Raw genomic sequence first — 14731 nt, forward strand, 5'->3', positions numbered from 1 at the left:
AAAACAAATCACCTAATAGTAGGAACAGCACCATCTAGAGGTCAATACCTGGTAATATCAGGATGTAGGATGGGACTTAAAGCTAACAACTTCAATAACCAATTTCTCTGAGCAGAAAGAAAAACATCAACAATTTCACGGAGAATGCATAAGATAAGATGAAGAAACAATACTCCGAGCAACAGCCCAATACTACTTGTCAAGCACAGAGAACTGATACTCATTGTTGGGTTGGGATGGCCGTGGGATGGGGGGGTGCGTGGGTGATTTTTGACAATTTATTTAGATTACTCGTGTCTTACTCACTGTTAGAAAAAACGTTTGGTCCAAATCGGATATTAGGTACTATATTTATTGAATATTATATGAATCCTACAAATGGCAACAACAAAAAATTATCAGAGGTCAAATTATATTTCAACAAAATAATATTGTAGGAATGCTAATCTTTTCTGTTTCTAACTACAGAAACGTTTTTGGAAAAATCTGAGATGTCTTGCTGAAATTAAATGGAACGACCCGGAGGGGAGTATGTCTGTCCGACAGAGAACAGAGGATCAAATATGAATGATTAAAGCAACAATGTTCTATCGGAAAGGAAACAAAGAAGCCGATAAGATTCAAGATTCAAAGCACCTGCAGTATGACTTACAGTAAGTCAGTCACACGACACACATGCATGAACGCACACACAAACAGGTTTCTGTGATGCTGAATATCTGTGTCTGACAGCCTGTAAGTAATCAGCTGCATCAGGGGCTGTGTTAAAGCAGACAGACAATTAACTTTAGAGGGAGGAGGGACTTACTGTACATTATGTCGAACAGAACAAAGTGTTACTGAATATTTAAGGACTTGAAAGAATGTGTGCCATCTTAGTGTAAGAGAAATAAAAAGATACGAACAGAGAGGGAGGGAGATGGCAATACTATCTATGGATGAAATAGATAGATGGTTGGTGTGATATACACAATGAAAAATCCTTACCATCAATGAAGGAGCCATTGAGTGTTATGAGGATGAACACCTTGCCCTCTGGCTCCAGGTCCACCTGCACACAAACACAGGAGACTAGACATTAGACGAGACTACTCAATGAGTAAAAGCTAACCATGTGACTCCCAACCAACCAGGTAACTCCCAAACCAACATATGTAATGCAATATAACCTATATTTATTGTAGGGGAGATGGGGGTAAGTTGAGCCAAAGGGGTAAGTTGAGACACTCTTTTTTCTAGGAAACTATACACAAATATTTAGGAAGAGACCATCATTTCACGGAGGAAAAAAAACATGGGAAAAGTGAGTTAGGTCCAAAAAAAATGCTTTTCACCAAGTCAAATTAATTTATTGTGTTAGAGGTTTCATGATGCTGGTATCTAAATCAAAGTAGATCATTTTAAGATTGTGTTATACATCAGTCTGGGTCTCAAAGCTTCAATATGAGGTCCTAAACCTAGCATGAAAGTGCATCCTTGAAGTTGTGTGGGTTAAATGTTTGCCTTGGGGTAAGTTGAGCCAATGGCAAGTTGAGCAAATAGATTTGTTTTTGTTTCCCAGGCGTAATGCAAGGCATTATCGCTGGGATATGAGGTAACAATAAAAGTGTACAAACAAAGTACAAAGTGTTTGTTACAGTAGGTGTTAATAAGCCTAGTGACTGTGTTAAATTGTGCTTGGGAAATAAAGATAGACATGGTTTTAAAAAGGTAGTGGAACTATTTCTTCAGTAGAGGAATTTGTAGGTGACTTAACTTACCCTGTCCGGCGCTCAACTTACCCCATACATGTTGTGCCAAGATACCTCTCTTTTTGGACAAGCTTGTTGTCAAAACTGTACTGTTTACATGAATTGTGATTATTTCCAGGGATACACAACATCCTGAAATACAGTATGTGTAAATATCTTTGTCAGAAAGAATATTATATTTCACTTGACGGAGTGACTCAATGAAAAACATGGCTCAATTTACCCCACTCTCCCCTATGCAAGGCGTAGGGGGAGTGTGTTATAGGTATGTAAATGTGTGTAGACATGATGTTAGATCCTTGTTTAACATACCGGTATGTAGCGTGTAGGTGCGTGTGTTGTGAATGGTTGAGTGTGTATGTAATGTGGGGAGAATGTGAGCAATGTGGAAGAGAGACTAGAGAGCCGGTCCAGCTTGTTTAGCTAGCTTCAGTAAATGACACCCTGCTTCACTCAAAATAACATCTATCTCACACAGACATAGGCATCAGCATAAAGAAGACATACGGCCAGAGACAGACAATAGACATAAGACAGTCAGAAACCTGAAAAGAGCTCCACTGCTGCAGAGGCCATGCACTAACCACTTCATTGAAACTGGGGTTACTTACAGCAAACTGCAGACACTGTTCTAGTCAGACAGACCCCCCCCCCCAATGGAAAATCTTGACAACCCATGACAAAAGTGACATGACTGGGCTGATACTGCAAGATCATCTCCATCCTGATTCAGTCATCTCTACCAGCCTGTCTCTCCATTCAATATTCTTGGTCAGTTATATCATTCTGTATTGCTATGAGGAGGGCATATCTCTAACATAACACATTCTACTGCTGAGGCTCAAACATAAGGACATGTAAAACCCCAGACTAAGTACACCATCAGATGTAAGATCATGATAATTCCACCTCTCTCCTTAACATGGCATCACCCTCCACGCATGTTTCCTTTGTGTAAACCATTAGCCTACTGTCACCCATTACTGTCCTGTTCTCTTTCTCTGAGAACGCTGGACCTGTGTCTTCAGGGAATCAACCGAGGCAAACAGAACTCCAGAGTCAGATGAAGACAGAAGAGTTCAGACTAAATCAGGCTTTGATGCTGACACGACCATACTAAATTTAAAAAGCAGGAACTTTGTCTGACTGAGTACCACACGGCAGTAAGGGGAAGTACTTTTTTTTCCGGGGGAGGAGCGATAGTTCCTGACAAACATTTACAGTTAAACTGAGTCTATTCCATCCACTTCTGCTTAAAGCAGAGACAAGACTGTCAAGATGAACCTGAAGGATGGTTCAACACAGAACACTAATGAAGTCATCACAGGTGTAAAATTGTGGGTCTTAGTGGAATCTTCCCTCCAGTGTTAAGGCTGTGAGTGGGGTGTGAGAGGAGTGGGTGGATGGCACATACTGTAAGGCTGAGCCGCAGGCCCATGAGACAACAGATATGACTGCATGCTTCTATTTTGAGCTGCTCTCTTGAGGTTAAAGCCTCATACTGCTACTTGTTTAGATAAAGAAACCTATCCACCCATGTGTGTGTGTGTGTGTGTGTGTGTGTGTGTGTGTGAGCCCTTAGATCAAAGACACTGAAGTATTGTGTTTAATATGCAACATTGTACTGATTAGAGAGGAACACCGGTGAGAAAGTGCTGTCCTTGGCTCTGAACCAAGAGAAGCTATAAAACAAGGGAGATGAGATGGGAAAAGACTTGGGAGCCTTTGAGCGTAAAGCAGACGGTGGGAAACCTTCAACAACAGTGGTGTGGGCGTGTGGAGGCCTGTGCCCTACTCTACACGTCATAGGTATAGGGCCCCAAGCACTTCATCTGAGAGTTAACGAAGCAAAACAAGTCTCAGTTCAGATCTTGAGCTGGAAGAAACGCACACCTGTTTAGGTTTTGGCCAGCGGAGTAGAGTACTTGAAAAAGAAAAGGAGAGCTGCACGCTCTAGGAGCTCAGATGCAATCATTTACTAACCAACATTTCCACAGCCAAGCTGTCTTCATCAGGGTATAATGACAAACACCGCGGGTCACGTCGCTATATCGGCAGTGAACACGTCACCCTGGTCTCACAGTTCAGATCTATCAGATGAGTATTTTCAAGGCTGCATCTCGTAAAAGAGTGAAGCCAGGCTATGCACACATTTCTGCCAAACCTCACAGACACACCCACTGTACTTGACTCTGGCCTTCATTGGTTGGTTCCTGGTGGAAGCTTTACAAAAAAATCTAGCTCAGATTCTACTTTTCAAGAGGAGTGAGCTGTCTGTTAACAGCTTTTGGGCACCATGACACAGATGAGTTTTTGAGTATGGCAGACCACTGTATTGCATGACCATGCGAGATAATAAGAAGGCCAGATAGCGACTGGAGGGCGTTGAGTCTCAAGGCGCACATACGTTACCAGATCGACCTGTCCCAGGCATGTACAAGTTCAGGTTACACACCAATCACATTTTTGTTTACTCCTCTAGGACCTGAAAGTAAACCAGATGAGCGAAACTGTTGCAGAGGGAAATTCTCTCTCCAGTGACAGACAAATTCCAAACCAGTAGTAGCCTACTATGGTGTACAGAGGGTGTAACCTCGAAAGCAACACACATCAACCAAAGACAAACGTGGAGAGTAATACCAGCTCTTGATACCATCACATTAACATCTGTATATGACATGCCCTAAGATAGGGTATTATCACACTTCAGCTTGTTTGTACATGCAAGTCACAGGAATTAGATTAGTTGTGGTTTCCAGCATACTTTACAATGCAATACTTCACATACTGCTACCGGGAGGCATAGTTAGCGCGACAGAGGCATGTGTGGTTATTATTGTTATCTATCAACAATGACAAGCCACCGGGGTCTGACAACTTGGATGCAAAATTACTGAGGATAATAGCGGACAATATTGCAACTCCTATTTGCCATATCTTTAATTTAAGGCCTACTAGAAAGTGTGTGCCCTCAGGCCTGGAGGGAAGCAAAGGTCATTCTGCTACCTTAGAATAGTAAAGCCCCCTTTACTGGCTCTAACAGCCGACCAATCAGCCTGTTTCCAACCCTTAGTAAAGTTTTGGAAAAAAAGTGTGTTTGACCAGATACAATGCTATTTTACAGTAAACAAATTTACAACAGACTTTCAGCATGCTTATAGGGAAGGACATTCAACAAGTACAGAACTTACACAAATGACTGATGAATGGCTGAAAGAAATTAATTATAAAAATATTGTGGGGACTGTTTGTTAGACTTCAGTGCAGCTTTTGACATTATCGATCATCGTCTGCTGCTGGAAAAACGTATGTGTTATGGCTTTACACCCCCTGCTATATTGTGGATAAAGAGTTACCTGTCTAACAGAACACAGAGGGTGTTCTTTAATGGAAGCCTCTCCAACATAATCCAGGTAGAATCAGGAATTCCCCAGGGCAGCTGCCTAGGCCCCTTACTTTTTTCAATATTTACTAACCACATGCCACTGGCTTTGAGACAGTGTCTATGTATGCAGATGACTCAACACTATACACGTCAGCTACTACAGTGACTGAAATGACTGCAACACGTAAGAGCTGCAATTAGTTTCAGAATGGGTTTCAGAATGGGTGGCAAGGAATAAGTTAGTCCTAAATATTTCAAAAACTAAAAGCATTGTATTTAGGACAAATCATCCACGAAACGCTGTACTTCAACTAAAATCTTGTAATGAATAATGTGGAAATTTAGCAAGTTAAGGTGACTTAACTGCTTGGAGTAATCCTGAATTGTAAATTGTCATGGTCAAAACATATTGATACAACAGTAGCTAAGATGGGGAGAAGTCTGTCCATAATAAAGCGCTGATCTGCCTTCTTAACAACACTATCAACAAAGCAGGCACGACAGGCCCTAGTTGTGTCACACCTGGGCTACTGTTCAGTCGTGTCGTCATGTGCAATTGGCTCGGAACAGGGCAGACCCTTAAATGTAGACGGGGAGCTAACAACGATATGCATGTCAATCTCTTGACTTCATCACTAGTTGTTTTTGTAAGAAGCGTTGACAAGCTGAATGCACTGAGGTGTCTGTTTAAACTACTAGCACACAGCTTGGACAGCCATGCATACCCCACAAGACATGCCACCAGAGGTCTCTTCACAATCCCCAAGTCAAGAACAGACTATGGGAGGTGCACTTTACAACATACAGCCATGACTGCATGGAACTCTATTCCACATCAGGTAACTCATGTAAGCAGTAGAATCAGATGTAAAAACAGACAAAAACATCTTATGGAACAGCGGGGACTGAAGAGACACACACACACAGGTACAGACACACACATAGAACACGCACTCTACACAAACATACATTGTAATATTGTTCTATGGCGGTATTATACATGTTGTATTGTAGATATGTGGTGGTGTAATAACGTTATATGTTGTCCTGTTTTATCTTTTGTTTTATGTGTAATGTAAGTGACTTAATGTGTCTGGACCCCAGGAAGAGTAGCTGCTGCCTTGGCAACAGATGATGGGGATCCCTAATAAATACAAATACCTCTTGGTGATGTCACCTTTGACTTTCTGACAGGCTTAAGTTAAATACACAGAGGTATCCACCAAGATGCCACCTATAACGAGCTGCTGAAGATTCTTATGGGAAATGGAGACTATGGGATCTGCATGCCTTGGATATCACTTGCCCTGTACAGAAAGGACTGGAAAAGGAATGGCAGAATGAGTGTAAACGATGCAGGTCGACAAGAAGAAGTGCAGCTGATTAGTTAAGCCATGAGATTTGCACACATCATCATCTGATCCAGGAAGGAATTTTCCAATTGAGAGTCAAGTGATGAACAGCTGTTGTGATGGTGCATGCGATGAAACAACAGCCCAAGTGCTGGAAAAAAAAAGGTGTTTCTGAGGAATGTCCAGAATATGCTGTGGAAGACAGTTGTGCCTTATACCACATTGGATCTAATATCCTTAGCAACTGACATTGATCCTCTGTTGTTGTCTGCTTGATTAACAGTAGCGTCTTCTTAGATTTAAAAGAAAAAGCATCAGGCTATACTTATGAGTTCATGTTTTTCAGTCAGCTTCATATGTTTTTGTGCCTCGGATTGGACACCAAGTCTACTGCTTGCACCCAACGCTATTCCTATTCATTATTCTGGATATAATGACAACAAATGACATAGCCTAGTGGGCTTCTTCACAACATGATCTGGTAATGAAATAACATGACAAATACATTTTGGTTTCCATGTTACACCTGCAATTTGCAAGGAGCTTGAAGTAGGCTAAGCTACTGTACTTTAACTTGAATTCGGGGCTCAGAAATTCAAGTAGGCTACTGGAATAGGCCTACCTTGAAAAATCAGACATTTCCTCAATATGGTGCTTGAAAAGTTATTGTAATTACTGGTCGCTTATATTGATCTGTGAATTTTTTTTTTGAACCGTTTATATGTGAGAAATGAGGCCACTTTCATTTGTTTCTCACCGGTTCATTTGAAGGGTGTTGGGCTTCTCCGCTGTGGTAAAACCACGTGTGGTTATTATGACGACATCTAATGTTGGCTTCGAGTTGGCATTCCATATAAATAGGGGAACTGTTTTTTTGGGGAACTGGTATTGGGGCACTTTCTCATTATAAAAACAGCGATGGTGAGGTTAAGGCTACCACTATCCATGGCCTGCGTCAGCCACATAGGCTACAGTCAGGCAATGTCCACATTATTCTCACATATTTTAGAATGCAATAATAATTTGAGTATCAATACATTGGCAAGGTTTTTAAAAAGCATTCTTAAAGTGGTAATGGCCTATTATTTTTTTTACACTCTGCATTTTTTTTTTGGGGGGGGGGGGGGGGGTTAGGTTCTGTATTAGGCCCTATATGTACAATTATATAAATTATTAAGTGCTTGAAAAGTCCCTGAATTTGAATTGCCAATGTCTACATGAACTCTGCTTAAACAATGTGTACAGTCGTGGCCAAAAGTTTTGAGAATGACACAAATATTAATTTTCACAGTCTGCTGCCTCAGTTTGTATGATGGCAATTTGCATATACTCCAGAATGTTATGAAGAGTGATCAGATGAATTGCAATTAATTGCAAAGTCCCTCTTTGCCATGCAAATGAACTGAATCCCCCCTCCCCCCAAAATGTCCACTGCATTTCAGCCCTTCCACAAAAGGACCAGCTGACATCATGTCAGTGATTCTCTCATTAACACAGGTGTGAGTGTTTTGACGAGGACAAGGCTGGAGATCACTCTGTCAAGCTGATTGAGTTTGAATAACAGACTGGAAGCTTCAAACTGAGGGTGGTGCTTGGAATCATTGTTCTTCCTCTGTCAACCATGGTTACCTGCAAGGAAACACGTGCCGTCATCATTGCATTGCACAAAAAGGGCTTCAAAGGCAAGGATATTGCTGCCAGTAGGATTGCACCCAAATCAACCATTTATCGGCTCATCAAGAACTTCAAGGAGAGCGGTTCAATTGTTGTGAAGAAGGCTTCAGGGCGCCCAAGAAAGTCCAGCAAGCGCCAGGACCGTCTCCTAAAGTTGATTCAGCTGCAGGATCGGGGCACCACCAGTACAGAGCTTGCTCAGGAATGGCAGCAGGCAGGTGTGAGTGCATCTGCACGCACAGTGAGGCGAAGACTTTTGGAGGATGGCCTGGTGTCAAGAAGGGCAGCAAAGAAGCCACTTCTCTCCAGGAAAAACATCAGGGTCAGACTGATATTCTGCAAAGGGTACAGGGATTGGACTGCTGAGGACTGGGGTAAAGTAATTTTCTCTGATGAATCCCCTTTCTGATTGTTTGGGGCATCCGGCAAAAGGTTGTCCGAATAAGACAAGGTGAGCACTACCATCGGTCCTGTGTCATGCCAACAGTAAAGCATCCTGAGACCATTCATGTGTGGGTTGCTTCTCAGTCAAGGGAGCTCACTCACAATTTTGCCTAAGAACACAGCCATGAATAAAGAATGGTAGCAACACATCCTCCGAGAGCAACTTCTCCCAACCATCCAGGAACAGTTTGGTGACAAACAATGCCTTTTTCAGCATGATGGAGCACCTTGCCATAAGGCAAAAGTGACAACTAAGTGGCTCAGGGAACAAAACATAGATATTTTGGGTCCATGGCCCAATGGCCAGGAAACTCCCCAGACCTTAATCCCATTGAGAACTTGTGGTCAATTCTCAAGAGGCGGGTGGACAAACAAAACCCCACAAATTCTGACAAACTCCAAGCATTGATTATGAAAGAATGGGCTGCCATCAGTCAGGATGTGGCCCAGAAGTTAATTGACAGCATGCCAGGGCGGATTGCAGAGGTCTTGAAAAAGAAGGGTCAACACTGCAAATAATTGACTCTTTGCATCAACTTCATGTAATTGTCAATAAAAGCCTTTGACACTTATGAAATGCTTGTAATTATACTTCAGTATTCCATAGTAACATCTGACAAAAATATCTAAAGACACTGAAAGCAGCACATTTTGTGGAAATTAACATTTGTGTCATTCTCAAAACTTTTGGCCACGGCTGTAGTACTAGGCCTATCTTGTTGTATAAGTGGAGTTACGGGCCAGTTTGTAGATATATTCACTTTTATTCCTCTAAGTACACATGTGGAACTGCATGAAAATCATTTTTATTTCAAACTATTTAGAAATGTTGTGACATTTGGACCAATTATTTACGGGAATACCTGTATATGCAAAATCCCCAAAAGTTCCAAGGGAACTACTAAAGAGTAAAAAAAAAGCATGATCAGTGTATTTCGACTCCCTTTAATGACTGTATGTGTCTTACAGTCTGACTATATTAATTAAGCTTTTATCCCGAATTGCCAAGAGGATAAAAGTGTGTCAGGCAAGCATGTCAACCACATCCCTATCCATCCTCACAGTGCCAACTGCCCAGGACTTAGCTACTCACCCATCCTTCAAAAGTCTCTTCTGTGTTCAAGGTTTTCATCAGGTCCTCAAATTGAAATGTGCAGTTAGCAACAAAATCGTCATACCCTATGGGCGCATCGTGAAATACAGCCAACTCCATATGCTTGCCGTCGTTGACATTGAGGCAGAACTCTTCGTTGTAAGTTGGCATGTTGGTTTTCTGCTTTGTATGCGTCTGTCCAATTTTGTACTCGTCCACCTTTATCACAATGTAAGGGTCCAAAGTGGGAGCTGTTTTGTTGAACATTGTAGAATGGCGAAGGGAAAAAGTAGTTGGTTTGAGGTCCAACGCCTCACCAATTCTAACCTTTAGATACCCGTTAAACTTCATGATATTGTTCCTCTAAAGAAAAAAGTAAAAACAATATAAACTAAAATTAAAAATACGCTATGGATTTAACATGCATGCAAAGCATTCTTATTTGCTGATATAATTTCTAAAGAATATACATCAATATCGTTGACTGAATTGGAGTCCAATGTTGCGTCCTAAAGCGATTCGAACGCGTTGCTCTTGTCATTTGCCATCTTCAGGTGATGCGTTCTCACAGTGCTCTTGACCCTTGGTCCTGAGCACTTTCCTGGTCAAATGTGTGTCTTTGCCTTCCGAAACACCCCAGCTGAAGTGAACTAAAACAGAAAGCTCGCACGTTCTGAAGAACGACCTTCTTCAAAGAAGATCTTCAAAGAAGTTCCGTAAAAAGGAAGTAGCCTACCAGAAGTAGCAACAATGATTTCCCTGTAAAGTTTCTTCTTTCTCAATGTGTTTACATTTTGTTCTGACAAATTTGATTGCTACCTGCATGCAACTGTAAAAGGTCTTGCCAGTATGTTAGATATTGTAGTCTCCTCGGTTACTGTCAAGGATTAATATAATACTGTTAGAAAGTACATTACGACTATAACTACCATGGTGCACCGCTGTGCTTAGGGTTGCCTCAAAGCATGCAGGTATCAAAATGACTCACCTGTCCTCAGCAGATACAGTGCCTTCAGAAAGTATTCATACCCATTGACTTATTCCACATTTTGTTGTTACATCCTGAATTCAACATTTATTAAATGTATTATTTTTTCTCTCCCATCCATCTAGACACAATACCCCATAATGAGAAAGTGAAAACATGTTTTTAGAAATGTTTGCAAATGTATTAAATTACACCCCTGATTAATGTTAGAATCATCGTTGGCAGCGAGTCTTTCTGGGTAACGTTAAGTCCAAACATGACGCTTTGTATTCATGACATAAAGTTCATTTATTAGATTTTTTTTTCTCAGTTTTGCGTTAGTGCGGTATTGCAAACAGGATGTTTGTTTTGCAATATTTTTATTCTGTACAGACTTCCTTCTTTTCACTCTGTCATTTAGGTTAGTATTGTGGAGTAACTACGTTGTTGATCCATCTTCAGTTTTCTCTTATCACAGCCATTAAACTCTGTAGCTATTTTAAAGTCGCAATTGGCCTCATGGTGAAACGGATATTCAATTATCTGTTTATTTTTTATTTTTACCCATCTACCAAAAACGTCCCTAGTCTTTGTGGTTGAACCTGTGTTTGAAATTCACTGCTTGACTGAGGGACCTTACATAAATGGTATGTTTGGCGAACAGAGATGAGGTAGTCTTTCAAAAATCATGTTAAACACTCATTGCATACATTAGCTTTTAATTTAATTAATTTGTAATAATTTCGAAAAACATAATTCCACTTTGACATTATTGGTTATTGTCTGTAGGCCAGTGACACAAAATCTCAATTTAATTCATTTTAAATTCAGGCTGTAACAATAAAATGTGGAATACTTTCTGAAGGCACTGTAAATAAATAATCAAATAGCACCCTCTTGTGATGAACAGAGAGTGTGAATAACTCGAGCTACACATTCTTAAACTTCACACTTAGCTAAATACTCAGAATGGAGCCTGCAAGCTATCTAGTCTCAGTAGTTCATCCCTGAGGTCTTTTGTACAGTTCTTGTGTGAGAAAAATCTTAGCTCACCTGGCACAGCTGTGAAGATCTAAACGCACATGGCCATGAGCTGCAAGACATAGGAGAAACAACGGGGCTTTTAATGTGAATTAAAAGTATGGGAGATGTGGAGTTGATTTATGCTGAGTTCTAATAATGAAAAGGCATGAGAGTTTTCTTCTGAGAGCCTCAGAGGACCTATAACCTATAAAAGTCACCAGCAACCACAAATTATGACCTTGAAACTCATGTATTGGTCCTAACTCCCCTCCAGTCTTAACCCTACTTGCACCCTCTGTCTCTGAATATCTTCATCTGACACACTCACTCTCCCTCTGCCCTCATTTCCAAACTCCCTTGACCCCACTCTCTGTGGGTCTCCATTTTTTTCACATTCGGTGCAAACTGTCATTCTTTTCTCTCTCTTGTTCTCTCTATTTCTCTCCCCTCTGTCTATCTCTCTCTATGTGGTGTGCTTTAGGGGAGTTTAGTCCATCCATAAATGTCATGATCAAAGTCTGGTTGTTATTAGTGTTAGACATGACCTCTCACCCTTCTCTGCCAAATGTCAGCGCCCCACATCTCTCTCTTTCAGCTGCTTCAAATAAAGAGGCCACATCCCAGGGAAGAGAGATGGTCGTAAAAGACAAAGCTTTTAACACGGCTCTTACACATCTCAGGGATAAAGGCTGTCATAAACAACAGCTTTACCTGCCCTTATAAAAAGAGGAGAGTGATGAGATAAAAGTGACAGATAGGATAGTGTGGGTTCATCTGTTTCACAATGATCACCACAGAATGACTAACCTGAATACAGATGTATTTGTATATTGTAGGTGTCAGTGTGTTCAGTCAGACATAAAAACATTACAGAGAGAGATATGTCTTCATTTTTTTATTTAACCTTTATTTAACCAGGCAAGTCAGTTAAGAACATATTCTTATTTACAAGGACGGCCTACACCAGCCAAACCCGGACAACACTGAGCCAATTGTGCGCCACCCTATAGAACTCCCAATCACGGTCGGTTGTGATACAGCCTGGATTCGAACTAGGGTGTCTGTAGTGAAGCCTTAAGCACTGAGATGCAGTGCCTTGCCCCACTCAAGAGTTCGTTGAAATGGCATTCAGGGACAAAAATGTGCCAATACATCATGGTGGTCTTTAACAACCCCTTGTGAAAATGTTCATTTCAGGTATTCACATTCAATTCATCCATTGTCTGTGAGTAACCATTCCTCACTTTCATTATTTCCATGAAATATTGAATTCATTGCATGGTTTGTAGAGCATTACACCTTACTGTCCAGCAGAGGGCAGGCTAAGACTGCTGTTGAACTCAAGTGTTGATTTGATAGCCATCTTCCTCTGTTTCACTGGTGCCATCCATGGCAGGCATTTTTACGATCATGGAGGATGATTTGTTTGGTCTCCCTGTTTTCCCAACTGTTCCTGTCTCTCTCGCTCCCCCCTACTTTTCATCCATTTATACACTCTCCTCTCTACAGCTGTTGCCTAACCCAAATCAAGAGTTATCACACACTACAGACATGTGAACTCAAACGCATGTTCTGGTGTGTACTCCACAAACACACAAAAACGGCATGTTAACGTTCTTGTACACATTAACAGAGAAGCAGCTACCACAACTCAGCTGTATCACTGTGTAGGGTATTCATTGGAATGACTAAAGTAACTGCCACCTGTAGTGCTTCCACATTTCCCTTCACCGTCCACAGATTTCCACTTCTGTAACCCGGGACAGCTCTATTCTCTGGCTCCCTGCCCAGGTACACTCTATAGCTGCAGCTAATGAACCATAGCATTGGTGCTAAACAAGACAACAGGGAATATGGGTAATATGGGCCAGGTATGGTGAGCTCCATTCCCAGCCCTCTGTATGTGAGTGTTGACCCCAGTAAGGAAAGGCCCAAGGGGCTAGAATACAAACACCATGCCTCCCACATCAACCCCCTCAGCCCGAACCCAATTACCTCCATCACTTATAGGGGCATTGCCTCAACACCATACCCCATCAGCCCCCTCATGTTTGATAAGACTAGAGAGAACTGAAGTCCTGAATACAGAATCAAATGTTATGTCACATGTTTTGTAAACAAGAGATGGAGACTAACAGTGAAATGCTTACCGATCATTTTCCAACAATGCAGAGTTTTTTTTTACATGTTTTTATTTAACCTTTATTTAACTAGGAAAGTCAGTTAAGAGTTAAGAGTTAAAGATAGTTTTTAAAAAATATAATAGAAAGTGGTACGAGGAATAAGTACACAGTGAATAACAATAAGTAAAATTAACATGGCTATATATAGTACAAGGAGTACCGGTACCAAGTTGATGTGCAGGGGTGCGAGGTAATTGAGGTAGCTATGTACACATAGGTAGGGGTAAAGTGACTAGGAAACAGGATAGATAATAGACTGAGCTGTAATAGCATTGTATGTGGAGCAGTAGCTTATGTGGTGTGTGTGTGTGGCGTCAAATGTATGTGTGCGCATGTTGTGTGTGGGCGTATGTAGTGTGTGTTTGTGTGTGTGTGTTGGGGTGTAAGTATGTGTGAGAACCAGGCCAAATGAGCTGATATGTAATCCACCATCAGTGTCACTCTTTCCTATTCACTGTCCTCACAGGGCTATAAACAGAGATAAAGCTATATGATAAACCAGATTATAAACTGGGTGGTTTGAGCCCTGAATGCTGATTGTCTAAAAACCGTGTTATATCAGACTGTATACCATGGGTATGAATAAACATTTATTTTTGCTGTTCAAATTGCATTTGTAATCCGTTTATAATAGCAATAAGGCACCTCAGGGTTTGTGGTATATGGCCATGTACTCCACGTTGTGTCATATGGCCATGTACTCCACGTTGTGTCGTGCATAAGAACAGCCTTTAGCCGTGGTATATTGGCCATATACCACACCCCCTCGTGCCTTATTGCTTAAGTAAACCCTGTAAAAAGCTAATTTGGTTGAATGCAACTTGGAGTCAACATTGGACGGCAGTAACATTTATTTTGG

At 41.2% G+C, this 14731-nt stretch overlaps 1 protein-coding gene across 1 annotated transcript in view; it reads right to left on the minus strand.

Annotated features, from left to right (window-relative positions):
* The window catches only part of LOC110497835 (protein kinase C eta type), a 33442-nt gene extending 22796 nt beyond the window's left edge, over window positions 1-10646 (minus strand). The window contains exons 1-2 of the mRNA XM_036954802.1: window positions 9700-10646; window positions 988-1051 (exon numbers count right to left, since the gene is read on the minus strand). Of these exons, the coding sequence (XP_036810697.1) occupies window positions 988-1051; window positions 9700-10050 (415 nt within the window). The 5' untranslated portion in view covers window positions 10051-10646. The remainder of the gene's footprint in view (window positions 1-987; window positions 1052-9699) is intronic.
* Between the last annotated feature and the right edge of the window lie 4085 nt (window positions 10647-14731).

This window comes from Oncorhynchus mykiss, chromosome 19 (genome assembly GCF_013265735.2).
Source record: "Oncorhynchus mykiss isolate Arlee chromosome 19, USDA_OmykA_1.1, whole genome shotgun sequence".
NCBI classification, from domain to species: Eukaryota; Metazoa; Chordata; class Actinopteri; order Salmoniformes; family Salmonidae; genus Oncorhynchus; species Oncorhynchus mykiss.